The sequence below is a fragment of the Lemur catta genome, chromosome 11 (genome assembly GCF_020740605.2).
Source record: "Lemur catta isolate mLemCat1 chromosome 11, mLemCat1.pri, whole genome shotgun sequence".
Lineage (NCBI taxonomy): Eukaryota > Metazoa > Chordata > Mammalia > Primates > Lemuridae > Lemur > Lemur catta.
In genome coordinates, this window is record NC_059138.1 from 12,140,817 (window position 1) to 12,155,477 (window position 14,661).

General features: G+C 36.4%; 1 protein-coding gene across 2 annotated transcripts in view; it reads left to right on the forward strand.

The window, feature by feature from the left end:
• Positions 1-14,661, forward strand: part of KDM7A (lysine demethylase 7A) — a 74,759-nt gene extending 60,098 nt beyond the window's left edge. For both annotated transcript variants that reach the window (XM_045565283.1, XM_045565284.1), the window contains exons 14-20: positions 140-294; positions 1,547-1,644; positions 2,131-2,279; positions 2,408-2,616; positions 4,123-4,205; positions 7,156-7,429; positions 8,062-14,661. In XM_045565283.1, the coding sequence (XP_045421239.1) occupies positions 140-294; positions 1,547-1,644; positions 2,131-2,279; positions 2,408-2,616; positions 4,123-4,205; positions 7,156-7,429; positions 8,062-8,156 (1,063 nt within the window). In that variant the 3' untranslated portion in view covers positions 8,157-14,661. The remainder of the gene's footprint in view (positions 1-139; positions 295-1,546; positions 1,645-2,130; positions 2,280-2,407; positions 2,617-4,122; positions 4,206-7,155; positions 7,430-8,061) is intronic.

Genomic DNA, 14,661 nt, shown 5'->3' on the forward strand with positions numbered 1-14,661 from the left:
TACCGTTGCATAGCTGATTGAAATATGGGGACAGGGTCTCAATTCTCTATTCTCTGTAAATTAAGGGGGTGGGGAATACCATTTGGCTACATAGTCTTGGACTATTTTCTGACTTGATTATTTTTCCTTTATGATACAGAGATGAGAGACAGCCCTTCACAGATCAGAGTCTTTATACAGCAGATAGTGAAAATGAAGAGGATAAAAGAAGGACAAAAAAGACAAAAATGAAGATAGAAGAGAGTTCAGGAATAGAGGGAGTAGAAAATGAAACATCTCAAAAACCACTTAACAGTATGTTTGTTTTAATGGTCATTTGGAAGATCTGTTCATTACTAATGTGGTAATATGTTAAGTAATTTGCTAATTTTGAAGTTCTTAAGTTTATAGTGGGATTGAAAATTTTTGTATCCCTAATACTGTTTTGAAAAATCAGAAGTATGTCTGAGTAGGTCACCCAGCAGGGAGGTGCTGAGTGTGAAGGCCAAGTGAGGTATAGTGGCCAGGGAAGGTGTTATCAGTGAGGGGGGTTGTGTGGATCACATACCTTCGTCTAGTCAGTTTTTAAAGACTCACATGAAGGCTCATACATTTTATGGGCCTCTAATTTCCAAAATAAAAATTTCAAGTATAATGAAATTTCATATATTATTTTAGCTAGCATGTGTATAATTTTCAGGTAATATATAACTGGCTGATCTGAAGCTGTTAGGTTTCCATGTATTGTGGTTTTATTTGATTGCCTATTGGCAAGAAGGCCTCTACTAGGTTATTAATTGGTTATCATCAATATGACAAAATATTAACGCTGTCTTCTCATTGAGGTCTTTCTTCTTTGAATAGAGTCTTAATTTCTCAACATTTTTCAAGACCTCCATATACTCTTCTATTTTAAAAAATAGTAAAATAAAAATTTTGATATTTGACAAATAAATGTTTCAGATAACTAACATTATTTAATCCATATTGAACATCTTAGTTCCTGCTAATTCCAGATAAATTTGGCACTGCTGTGGTTGGTGACTCTGGCTTTGTGTGCATGCCAGGAAAAAGGCCCCAATCAACAGGCACTCATCAAACAAGTGCTATATGACAGCGCCTCATGAAAGAGAAAGCCCAGTTTATAAGCTTGTTGAATTCACCAGCTACGTGAATGCTTTTTAGGTTTAGAAAAGTTGTCTTTTTTTTTTTTTTCCTAATGATAGAACTAATGCAAAAGGGGAAGTGGAAAGCATCTTGTAAATAGCTAGTTTTAGTTTTGGAAGCTATTTCTGGAAAGAAATATAAGATGGTCATCTCACCCAAATATATAATATATAATCATGTTTAATAAATACCACACTTATATTTAAGTATATACTTCAGTTTGCATCTTGGTCAATTAGGGAGAAAGAAATGGAGAAAACAAAAGTGTAAAAGGAGGATAGAGGACAAGAGATTGGGAGACATCACAGAGCCAGGTGGACTTTAGAGATCACCTTGTACGTTGTTCATCAAATTCTAATGACTTTTTCTTTTTTTTTCCATCCATTCCTTTCTTTCTCAGGGTTTTTTACACATGTGAAATCAGAACTCAGGAATAAATCATCAGGATATTCCGATATTTCTGAGTCAGAAGACTCTGGACCTGAGTGCACTGCACTGGTACGCCTGAGACCCTATGACTTGTACGTTATTTGATGGAAAGATGAGCACCATGTGTTGTCACCTGGGAGGAAGGCAAATGGCAGCTTTCCCCAAAGCTTGTCTCTAAGCTGTGTAGCACAGGATCTTCCTGTAGTGGTCATTGTACGCACCCACTGTCATGTGACTGTTCACATTTGATAAACGTAGCTTTTGTCTGATTTTGGAAAGGGTGGAAAGAGAGATTCTTCTGCTTATACTGTTCTTAATGTTTCTCATATCTCTCATAGGTTATATTTCATTGTACCTTAAAGAAAGCCTGTGTGTTTTTTATGAAGGTAGTATGTTCCTATAGTTAATAGAGATTTTCACGTGAAATACAGAATAATTTCATGATAACTAAGATTTTGACTTTCCACAGATATATAAAATCTTTTGGATTAGTTTGTACAAACTTGGTCAGTTTCTTATATGGCTTTATTTCCATTTAATTATTGATTATTTCAGAAAAATAATTTTACCACTGAAGAGTCTGAAAGTTCAGGTGATGAAAAGAAACAAGAAATAACGTCAAACTTTAAGGAAGAATCTAATGTGATGAGAAACTTCCTTCAAAAGAGCCAGAAGCCATCTAGAAGTGAAATTCCAATTAAAAGGTAGGCTTGCTGATGGTAGTAGTCTTATTACATATAAAAAAATGAAAACATTTTTTTAGTTTTAAATTTTGCCAAAAATTTCATCAGAAAAAATACACTCTTGTTTTTGTGGATCATCTGCTTTTTAGGGAATGTCCTACCTCGACGAGCACAGAGGAAGAAGCTATTCAGGGCATGCTGTCCATGGCAGGGTTGCACTATTCCACATGTTTACAAAGGCAAATACAAAGCACAGACTGCAGCAGTGAGAGAAACTCTCACCAGGATCACAGCAGCTGCCACAGCAGTAACCATGAGCTTAGGCAGTTGTATCGCTATGATAAACCAGTGGAATGTGGTAAGAAAAAAATTTTATCAGTCTCTAAGAAGTAACATATGATGCCCAACTTAATAGCTCAATAATCCTAGTTTAAGTTGGAGATTTTGAATAAGGACTATTCATTGCACACCTTTAGCTGGAAATGGTATCAAGAATGCTGAGGAAAAGCTGTATAATGCTGACAAGTCATGTAACATGGAAGCATAAGAACTCAAAATGTAAATTACCTGGAATTGAGAATTGTGTTCAGTAGCATAATTCTACCATTGCTATTGCAAGAGAGTTAGTATTATTGTCGGAGTGAAAAGGAATGTTTTGGTGTCTTAAATGGTCTGCTAAACTTGAACAGTCAATCCTGTTTTCCTTTTAGGAAAGGGAAAACAAGTTTTGAACTGTTTCTCCTACTGGAAAAAAGGAGAAAAAAGGAGTATTGAGAAAAGAGGGCAGACTCGATGGCAGTGTCAGACATGCCCCATAGTGTTTTCTGCTCTGTGCCCTCAGGGCAAATTTTTATTTCCCAAAAAGCCTGAGGAAGATTTGGGAAAAGATGGGCTACATTAAAATTGAATGCCTATGTAATTATTATATTGGATCCCATATAATTGTCACCTATGGACCAGGAACTTGGCATTCATTTCACTTAGTTCTTGAAACAACATTTATGATATAGGTAAAAATCACTCCCTTTACAGGTAAAGGAAACAAGACTTAGTGAAATTAATTTAATTTGCCGACGCTTTACATAACTATTATTCAGTGGTGTTGGAATTTAAACCCAAGGCCATCTGACCTCAAAGTCTGTGCTTATTGTATAAGAGGAAACTGAAGTTTGGAGAGGATAAGTAACTTGCCTGAAGTTGAATTAGTAATGGAAGAACTCAAATTCAAATCTGAATTTCTCTGTCTTTCCACTGCATCATTTTGTCTTTCTAATATCTCTTTGGTCCCTTGAAAAGAAAGTTTTCATGGAAATACTACAAAATTCAGGCAAACACCTGCTTTATTCTATATGGGAAAGTATTCTATGTGGAAAATACCATTTTTAGAGAGAATATATTGCATTTGGTTTTACATATACAACAGATGGCCATAGAATTTGATTATAGATCTTCCAGCATCAGGCCCAAAACCTGTGAAATTAAGAAAATCTTTGAGGTTGGTCTGAGTACAATGGTATTTACAACTAATTGGTCACAATGTTATAGATTTCTTTGTTCCTTCTCCAGGCCTACTACTGCTTCATTAGCTAGCCTTAAAAAAAAAAAAAAGAAAGAATAAATATAGTATTTGAGAGAATGGAAAGAATTAACATGGTAAGTTGTGAGCTGGTGATTGTTTTTTGCTTTTGAGAGGAAATGGAGTATAGTGAAGGTGAAAGTGTGTAAATAAATATCTAAAGAGTTAATGTATTTATTTTTAAATAAAATGTCAATATAAATTTGCTTTTAATTTTAAGCATTAGGTTAATTTTGTTGTTTCAGATCAAGTTTGTACAAAGATAATTTAATTAAAACTTCTCTTTAGGCTACCATGTCAAGACTGAAGATCAAGACTTTAGGACTTCTTCCTGGATTAAACAATTTGATACTTCCAGATTTAATCCTCAGGTATATTCAAAGTTTGAAATACAGAAGGACATTTAAAATTGTCTGTTTTTGCTTTCTTTTTTAAACTGTAACAATTGGTTATCGACTACTAGATCTAGAAAGCCAAAAAATTACAATTAAATGCACATTTGAACAACTGTCCATTTTTAGAGATTCTGATGTGATGACTAATGTAATGTCATGGATAGAATGTGATCTGGAAAAGAATAATTTATTCAAGGAAGTAGTTTTCAAAACTAATGACTACCAACACTTGTAGGTATGTCTGGTTAGAATGAAACATGAAAGGTAAAGAAGAATACCATGAGGGTCTCTTTTTTAACCTCTGATATTATTTATTTCTTTTTTTTTTCTTTAGAGACAGGGTCTTGCTCTGTTGTGTAAGCTGGAGTAGGGTAGTGTGATCATAGCTCATTGCAGCCTCAAACTCCTGGGCTCAAGCAATCCTCCCAACTTAGCCTCCTGAGTCACTGGAACTACAGGCACACGTCATAATGCCCAGGTAGTTTGTAGAGATGGGGTCTCACTATCTTGCCGAGGCTGGTCTTAAACTCTTGGTCTCAAGCAATCCTCCCACCTCAGCCTCCCAAAGTGTTGGGATTACAGGTGTGAACCACTTCACCCAGCCTGATGTTATTTCTTGAACATTTTTAGATACTAAATTCCTTTGAGAATTTGGTGAAAGTTACAGATTCTCTTTCCAGACAAATGTTCACTATAAACATTGACTTTTGCTTATGTTTTGTCATGGTTTGTGCTGCTACCCACACCCGAATCCCCGCGCAGACTATCCATTAACTTCAGATTAAGAACCTCCGCTCTAAGAGAAGAAACTAGATGTTTTAGGATCCCAGAATATTAATGCTCACACCAAACAAAATGAAACAAAAATAGCATTTTTAAAAAACCAAAACTTTACCAGCAGCACCAAACAAGGAAAGTGATATGATCTTTTGCTGCAAACCTTGGAAAATGGCAGCCAAAGAAAGAATCAAAATTCTTATGTGGCAGAGTAGGGCCTCTAAACCTCCCCAATCCCCATGATACTTAAAAAAGTAAGTAAATCAGCAAAAGCAGAAATACTGCCCCTAGTTTTCTCTAGTGTAAAGAAACATTCTGGGGGAGAAGGGGAACAGAGGGGAACTTGAGTAGGCGGTTAAGAAGTGGTGAAGGCCGGGCGCGGTAGCTCACGCCTGTAATCCTAGCCCTCTGGGAGGCCGAGGTGGGTGGATCGCTCGAGGTCAGGAGTTCGAGACCAGCCTGAGTGAGACCTCGTCTCTACTAAAAATAGAAAGAAATTATCTGGACAACTAAAAGTATATATAGGAAAAAAAACTAGCCGGGCATAGTGGCGCATGCGTGTAGTCCCAGCTACTGGGGAGGCTGAGGCAGTAGGATTGCTTAAGCCCAGGAGTTTGAGGTTGCTGTGAGCTAGGCTGACGCCATGGCACTCACTCTAACCTGGGCAACAAAACGAGACTCTGTCTCAAAAAAAAAAAAAAGAAGAAGTGGTGAAGAGGAAATCTCTTGTGAATAAAGCTTTCTCATAGCACTGAAAGACCTCAGCAGAAGTGGAAAGGGCCTTTAGATTTTGCCATCTTCGAGAGCCCTAGGTTGAATTGGAGGTATAAACTGAAACCCCTGGAGGAGGAGATGTATATATATATAGCCAGAAAAGACAATTAGACTCTATACTAAATATGTAAGATCATTAATCTCTGAGTAATAGAATTATGGATGGTTTTTATTTCCTTTATTTGGCTTATCTGTATTACTACGCTTGATCTTAGCCAAAAGACCAAGAAGTGATATATTTAGCTATCGCTTTTACAAAAAGAAAAACAGCCAAGTTATCTTTTTAAAGCAAGGCTTTGTGAGTGTAAGTTCTTTATTGAATAGAAGGATATACTCCAGGATATACTCCAGGTCAAGTACGAAATCTCTTAATTGTTATAATTCGCTTTTTCAATATGTTATTTTATAGTGCCTCACTGTAGCTGGTCATAAAGTTTATCACTTATTAGCATTATAGGATTCAGTATTAAACATAAGCTATTATTTAAATCTGGCTGTTTTTATAATTCTCTTTGAAAGTAAATGAAGTGATAATTAGCAAGATCATATCAGAGAAAATTAAATTTCTTTTGCCTTTACTCTAAATAGGTATTGTAATGGCATGTCAAATCATAGCAGTTGCTTCTTCATGCTCAAGAATATTTCTAACACTAATTTAAAGCAATCTATGTTTAATACTGTTTTTGAAACTTATTTGATCATGACAGTGTCAGAGATATATTTTATATCTCTCTCATACACACACCTGCATAATTAAATCTGGTTTCATGAAAAATCATGCCGCAGTGTATTCTTTTCATGTCCAGTCTGTTCCTTTCTCTTTTTAATGCTGGTCATGACCTCTCAGTTGATTTCAAGACTCACCAATCAGTAGCATTTTTTTTTTCCTGAAAGTTTACTCAGTAGTCTTAAGAGACTGAAAAAGGAGTTGTATTTAAAGAAGAATACCAAGCTTGGGGCTCTGGATCTAAGGATTTTCTAGAAAAGAATAGTACATTACACCAGGAGAGGCATAAGGGAGCTGTGGCATGCTGAGGCAGCGTAAGTCCATTCCTTCTGTCTCGGGTCCTCCATGGCATGTGCTCACTGAGTGGAATGGTAGGCAAGGCATTTCTGCTTGTTTAAATTATTTTCTCTCCTTTTTATTACTTAAGTTATGAAGCAACTTCAAGACCCAAATCCTTCAAACCTATTAGGTTTATGAACTGAGATGACCATCATGAAACGGTAGTCGTCTCTGGCTGATGGAAGTTAAGAAAACCAAAATTCATTAGTTTATTTCTTCTCTCTTGACTTTCCTAATGCATAGAGAGCTTAAATATCTCACTTTTCTTAAACCCTAAAAATTCAACCTCATTTCCTTCCTTCCTTCCAGGATGTAAGTAGAAGCCAGAAATGCATCAAAAAGGAAGGTTCATCAGAAACCAGTCAGAAGGTACAAAGTAGGAATTACGTGGACAGCGGTGGCTCAGGCCTTCAGAACGGAAAGTACATACAGAATTCAAGCTTGGTTTCAGGGGCATGCCAGATAAGCAATGTCAGTCTAAGCCCAGAAAGGCCAGTTGGTGAAACTTCCTTTTCAGTGCCCCTTCACCCCACCAAGAGACCTGCATCAAATCCACCACCTATCAGCAACCAGGCAACGAAAGGTAACTTTTACACAATTGTAGACTAGATATATTTCTGAGTGTGTGGGATGGTAATAGTGGCAGTTTAGATATGGTCTCTGCACTGAAGTTGCTCACCATCTAGTGCATTGTGGACAGCACAGTGATGGCAGTGTGCACAGGCTGCTGTGGGAACAAAGGAGGAGGATACCTAAGTCAGCCCTGAGCATCAGGAGGCAGACCCTAAAAAAGGATACTAAGGGGTTAGCCAGGCTGAGTTGGAGGGAGTGACAGAATAGACAGCTTTGAAGGCAGGAGGAGAGCCTTAGCCAGGGCACAAAAGGCAGAAAGAGGATGTGGTATATTTGTAAAACTGCGGTGAGTTTTGTTGCCAAAGCACAGTGTGAGGCACAGTAGGCAAGAGTTGAGGCTGAAGAGCTAGGCAGAGATCAAACTGTGGGAGGGCCCAGTAAGTCTAGCGAAGGAGGTTGGCCTGTAACCCTAATGTGAGCAGGCGGAAGAGTTTTAAACAGTGGAAGTCCAAAAGTATGACTTTGTCCATTGAGAACACTTTCAGGGCTTACTTTCCATAAAGCTCTCCCTTTAAGTCTTCCAGGTGCTGTCTGCCAAGTGTGCTTTTCATCATTATTTACACTGTTGTTGGTGTTTTATAGGTAAACGCCCAAAAAAAGGAATGGCAACAGCTAAACAACGTCTTGGGAAGATCCTTAAGTTGAACAGAAATGGCCATGCACGTTTCTTTGTGTGACAGAGCTGCTGTTGCAGCCACTTTTCCCTTTGGAGACCAGTCTCGGGGGTGCAGGAGCCTGGAGCTTCCGCCATCCCCCTGCCTGGAGCAATTTGCGTGTACAGTAAGAACACTGCCCGAAGAACAGAACGAACCTGATGCTGCATTTTCACTGTGCCACACCCACTCAGCAATAACCATTTTGGACCTGGTGGGGGAGAGGAAGAAGGAGGGTAGAACCTTAAAAAGAGACCTTGAACTGGAAAGGGTCTCTTGTCAGGGCTTGAATTTCATTTTGTTGTTGGTAGTGTCTTGATTTATTTTCAGTGGTAGGATAAAGAATTATCAGTAATTTATTTAACAGATTTTTTTTAAAGTTAACAGCTTATAAATTCTTTCTTTTTTAAAGCTATTTATTTGGAAGATTTCTGGAGAAATATCTCACTAATTTAGATTTAAGAATGTGAAGGTTTTTAAATTATTTTTGATAGTGTGTGTGTTATATGTGGGGAAGAGCCACAGTAACAGTAACTAGTCTGGACTCTTAAATTTGATATTCAGGTTAAAGTCTTAAACAGGGATTTGATGCATTAATTATTTTAAATTAAGATGTATATGAAAATTTTATTTTATATATTTCATGTGTTTTTTATAAGCTATTAGCTTCGCTTTTGCTAACATCCAAGGTGCATACTGTTATCCAGGTTAATTACCTTATATCCCAACTTCCCTCTGCACTCCCCATCATTTTGTGATGACCCAACAAGACTCTTCTCTTTGCAGGGAAACACTTTCATAGCCAATGTGTAAGAACTCCATAAAAGATCCCTCATTTCTCATTTTGTTTGACATTGTGATTTTCTTCTAAATATAAAAAAATAGGCTTCTTGCATTTTCATTTCTGCTGATGATATCTGGGTCCCAAAGAGAACAGCTTTAATATCTTTTTCCTACTTGTGGGAAAAGTATTATAAGTTTGGTTAAATTGTCATGTTTGTAGTTTTTCCAAATACGTTTTAACTATAGCAGGCCTTCTTCATAATGCCAGTGTTGGTGAACAGGACCAACACCTGCTGCAAAGGTTGTATCTTACAATGCTTTTATTCTCTATACCTAATTTGTTGGAAAATATGGTTTGACTGAGGATATTCAAATCTGCATAATAAGCCGTACTATAATAGAATTATATTAAGTTGTATAGAAGCAAGCATGTTGGAGATTTCTGTGTGTGTGTGTGTGTGTGTGTGTGTGTGTGTGTGTGTGTGTGTTTACTTTTTTATTTTTTAACCTTCTAAAGAATTATTTAAGATACAGATTTGGAGTAAAATGGGTGCTCTTTGCAGTTTCTTCCATCTATCCTAACTTGACTAGTTCATGTTGAGGTTAAGTATCTGGTTGAACTTTAATCATTTATCTCCTTTATGTACAATTTTTACTAAATGCCAGTTTTCAGTTGCTTGTAATAGCTTCTATTTTCCCTTCTCCCTCCCCCATAGCATAAAAATAAGTGATTTCTGGGAGTGGGCTGGAAATGTTCCCAGGTCTGACAATAGAGCATTTTACAAATTCCTACAAAGAAAATATAGGCAAATAGGATAAATTTTATTTTTATGGAGAAGAAATATGGCCATATTATAGATTTGTGGGTTTTTTTTTTACTCAGCAAGGTAGCAGGACTTTCTCCTCTGTACTAAGTGTCACTTGAATTGCTACAAAAAAAAAAACAAAAAAAAACTATACCATCATCTTTCATGGTTGCATTCAAATGTATATTTTCAATGAGAAATATTTCTTACTCTGTCTCCATTCCAAAATTTTATGGCATAAATGTGAAATAGCTTATAAATAAGCCTTTTTGGTTCAGAGTGAGTGGACCAAAGTTTGAATCTCATCTGGGTGTCAGGAAGAATGTTATGGAAATCCTCGGTGTCTATAAACAGCCTAATTAAACTCTGTCTACACTATGCCAAAACTAGTGAAGACGTGGGTAGAGTCCGTCATTCACTGGTAGTTTTATCTCAAGATGTCACAAATTAGAGTTTGACTGATTCTTCTACCTTCCCACACAGTATATTATTGTGATGTCTTGGCTTTCTACAGACCCTGTTCTGGTGTTACAGTACATGTTTTTATTTTGGATTAGGAAATAAGAGCTATAATTCCTTTTTCCAGTTACATCATGATCTAGGGTGGGTTTTTTTTCTTTACATGTTTTCATAACTCTAAATATTTTTAACTACCTTTTATTTCTTCAGCCATAAAAATTAAGACAAAACTTAATTTATGACTTAAAATTGTGGCCAGTATTCATTCACCCTATGTACTTAGGCCAATAAATACTAATTTTGAGTAGCTAGTATATGGAATTTTTAAGCGAAGTTACTGTGGATTCCTTTTTGGCAGTTTTAGCCCATTAACTGATTAAGTTAGAAAGCTCAAAACACACTGTAACAGAATACATGTATTTTCCAAATTGGTGAAAATTCAGCCACTGATCCAGTGAAACTTTCCTTTACCTCCTATAGAGTTACTGGCTGTGACACATCCCTTTGTCTCGTGCAAGTGGCTGAACTTTGAGGTAACTGCTGCTGGTGTCTGGGCTTGACAGTAATAGACAACTTTTTGTTTTTCCTTTAGTCTCATTTATGAACAGTACTACCACACAGACACCACAACTTAGGAAGACAGCAGTGATAGCATTTAGCTAGTTGTAAGCAAATACAAATATGTAAAATTGAGAATTACGATTTAACATATGCAAGTTTAATAGTAATAGTAGATGATAATTTTCCTATATTATTAAATAAGTGACACTTAACCTGGGATCCACTGTACTGTAATTCACAACATCACATAATATTATACTCTTCAATACTGATGGATGATGTAAACAATATAAAGCTGGCAGTTTAGAGTAGTTCAGTATCCTAGAAATACATCGAACTTCGTAAATATCAGTTCTTTTTAAAGCATACAAATTGAAGATTCTGACTGAAATCATGAACTCCAAGAGGAATAAGTTCATCCTTATCACTAATACTTAGCTTAAATACTTTTCTATTTTTTAATAATCCTAATTATTGCCTTTTCAATGTACTCTACTGTATTTATTCATAGGAGATCAACAGGTACTTCTCAGACATCTACTGTGTGCTCAGCACTACTTGGTACTGTGGGGGGGGATATAAAGTTGCAGTTTTGGTCTCTGCCCTTGAAGATATCTTCTCCAGGAAATTAGCAGTATTATTTTCACTTCTAAGCAAACTTTAGCAAAAGAGGGTCCATTCATAAAAAACATCATAACTTTATTAGTTTCAACCAAGATATGCCACTGTAGAAGTAAAAGTAAAACAAAGACCTGAGTTCTTTTTCAAAATTTAAGAAACATTTCAAAAGTTAGTAATTTAATGCAGTATACAGGGGCATGGTATAGTATGGAAAGAAGCAGAAGACCCGGGTTTTTGTCCGTGTTCTACCATTTAGGTGTCAGCTACGTGACCTTGAATAAGTCACTTATTCTTTCTCTTAGTTTTCTCATTTGTTAAGTTTAGATTATAATGCTTATTATGATAACCAGCTAAGAAAAACATATAGAAAAGCATTCCTTAGTCTATTAACATATCATACTTATAGCAAATTTATTATTATTTAAGTTGCAACTGATAATGAGTGCACCTTTATATCCATTTTAAAATGCAAACTGCTATTATTCATCAAATTTATTTCATATCAAATATATGCCCAGGGCCTGCTACTTTAAAAATCTGAAGACTCTCTAACAAGGTGCTGAATTAAAATCAGATTCCATGGTGAAAGTGAAGGAAAAAGAAATAAATGGTTAATGGATAGGAAAGTGAGACTGTTTATGCTCAAGTACATTAAGGTGATGTGAAGTAATTGAAAGATAACTTTAGGTTTCTCTCAAAGAGGAATTAGAAAATTCCTGATTTCCTGAGTCTGACCCACCAATTGAGCATACTCTTCACTTACTAGAAAAAGGTGAAATAAGTGTGGAATGAAAATGATTTAGCAACTACCCAGTGAACTAGGGAAGACAGTAAGGTGGTTAGAAAGATGGGAATCCGCAAAGACAGCTGTTGGGAGAGTAAAGAGAGGAAGCACTGCAGTAGTGTAGGAAAGGAGACTCCACTGCACATCTTCAACAGAAAAGATTCTTTTAGCTATTTTCAAAAGATGCTTTCTGTAGTGATAAGACTAGAGTTGATTGGAATAATTGTATGACCCAGTGTGCTACTGCTAGAAGTAACTATCAGAAGTTCATTTTTCTCCTTAAATATTAAACTAATTGCTCACCAGTCCTTTCCTGATGTCCCTAGACCTTCATCTGAAGTAATCTTGAGAAGGTTGAGCATCAGATCATTATCCTAGAAAAAGAGTATCACTCATAAATAAAGGAGACAAAGGAAACCCAGAGAGGGCAGTGTTTGCCTGGGGACACACAATCTGGGACCTCTGATACCTTGCTTCCTAAAACAGCCCCTGTTCCATGGTGCTGCGCAGCCTCTGCTTGTCCTCTGGTGGTTGATGCTCACGTGCTTACTGGAAGCCAGGTGGAAAGAAAGGGGAAGAATTGATTTGCTCACTATATTGCTGTTGTAGTGTAGTCTTAATACTGTAGCCTTACTAGACACTGTAGCCTTCCTTCCCTTGTTTTAATTTTCCAGGGAACGTCATGCCATAGTCAGGTATTTGACATCCCCCACATAAATTTTTAAAAATTAAAGTCATTAGGAAGCAAACACCTGTTTCCAAAGCAATTAGCTTATTGTGACTGACTGTGATTTTATTGTTCCATAGTATTTTTTTCCTCTTTATGGAAAGGAGAAAATAATACTCACTTGAAATACCCTTCGATTCTCCCTCTCACCCTTGGTGCCCTTTCTAGTGTCCTAAGGCTTTGTCTTAACAAGTACAACATTACAATTTTTTGTTAAAGCCTTTTTGAAACTATTCAGTGATTCTTCCGACATGTTTATCTGCTCTGCACTGTTTCACTGATAATAAACCCTGGCTACCGCGTAGCCCTAGACCTGCAAGTAGCTTACCTATGCAAGACCTGTGACGTTCCGAATTCACTTTTCTTTATTTCAGAAAGCAGTCATCAATAGAACTTAATTATCAAGGTAAAACTTATCTCCAATCAGTTTTATTTGGGCCATTTTCTTTTTAAAATGTCAGCTATTTTTTCCCAAGATTTTTCACCAAAACAATGATCTTAAATGCTGGAATACATAATATTTTGCAGGAATAAACCCAGACATACTCTTATGTTTCTTTGGTGGATTTTGGCTGGTAAAAATTACCAGCATTAAATGTAATATATAGTAAGGAGTTGATTCTTTGCCTAGAATCATTTCTTCCCTCCGAGATTCATAAGTAACCTTTTATTTTTACAAAGCACGCATACAATTTCCACATTATAGTCAGGGACCTGAGGTGTAACTTGCTAAGTGAACCCCAAGGTTATTTTATCTTGCAAAAGAAACCTAAACCAAACTAAGGGCCTTACAGTTTATGGTTAGACTGAATCAAAATCTATAACCTCAATTTTTCCAAAAACAGCTTCTGACTGCAAAAGCAAGTCATGCAGTTGTTAGGTATGAAATAGCACTGATCAGGAAATGCGTGTGCATCTCCGCAGACTGTATTTCCTTCAGAAGAGACTTTTCTACTTTTAATATAAATTAAGCCATAACAGTTTCATGCTGTGGAAAGAGGGTGAAAAGGTTCATTTTAAGAGATAATATAATATGAACTTTCACATTTACTGTGAAATGTCTAACTTTGCCAGTGCTTCAGCAAGTTGTTTTTTTGTTTTTCTTTTGTTTTGTTTTGTTTTGTTTTTTGGAGGGGGTTGTTAATGGGGAGGAATAGTATTGGTTTTAGGGGTTTTAAATCTGTGAAATTTGAAAAGAGGACAGTTGTTGGCTATGTATTTACTAGTTTTGTAGTAATGTTTTGCTAGCCTGACTGACTTTCCTTACTGATTTTTATGCCCACAGTCCAAGGTGACTGTTTCTCCGTCTTGTTTGGGGGTCTGCGGGGTGGTGTTGTCTGTTTGTATTAGGCAGTCAGTGTGTGTGCACACGTGTGTTCTTTCAGCACAGAAGCCCACCGTGTGACAGTGGAGCGGGGTGTGGCTGGGAAGTGGGATGCTGAAGCTTGAAGAGCAACTTTTTTCGATTCATAACAGTATTTCCCATCTTTTGCCTGCAGGCAGGGAAAGTGTACAGTATTTATTTTGTTTCTGTTTTATTTTAAATTTGTAAGTCTTTAAGTAGCTTACATTGATTATTATAGGGGAGGACAAGTGACTTGTTTAAAGTTGTATTTGGTATTCTTTCCAATTTCTGTATTTTAAAATAATGAAATTAAAAATGTATTACTTCTGCTTTGATTTTTTTGCACTCGGTGTATTTTTTGCTCATTTTGTTTGAAAGTATAAATGTTGGAAGTTGTATAAAATGTGTCTTTGAAAGAAAAAGAATCTGAAATCTATATCCAA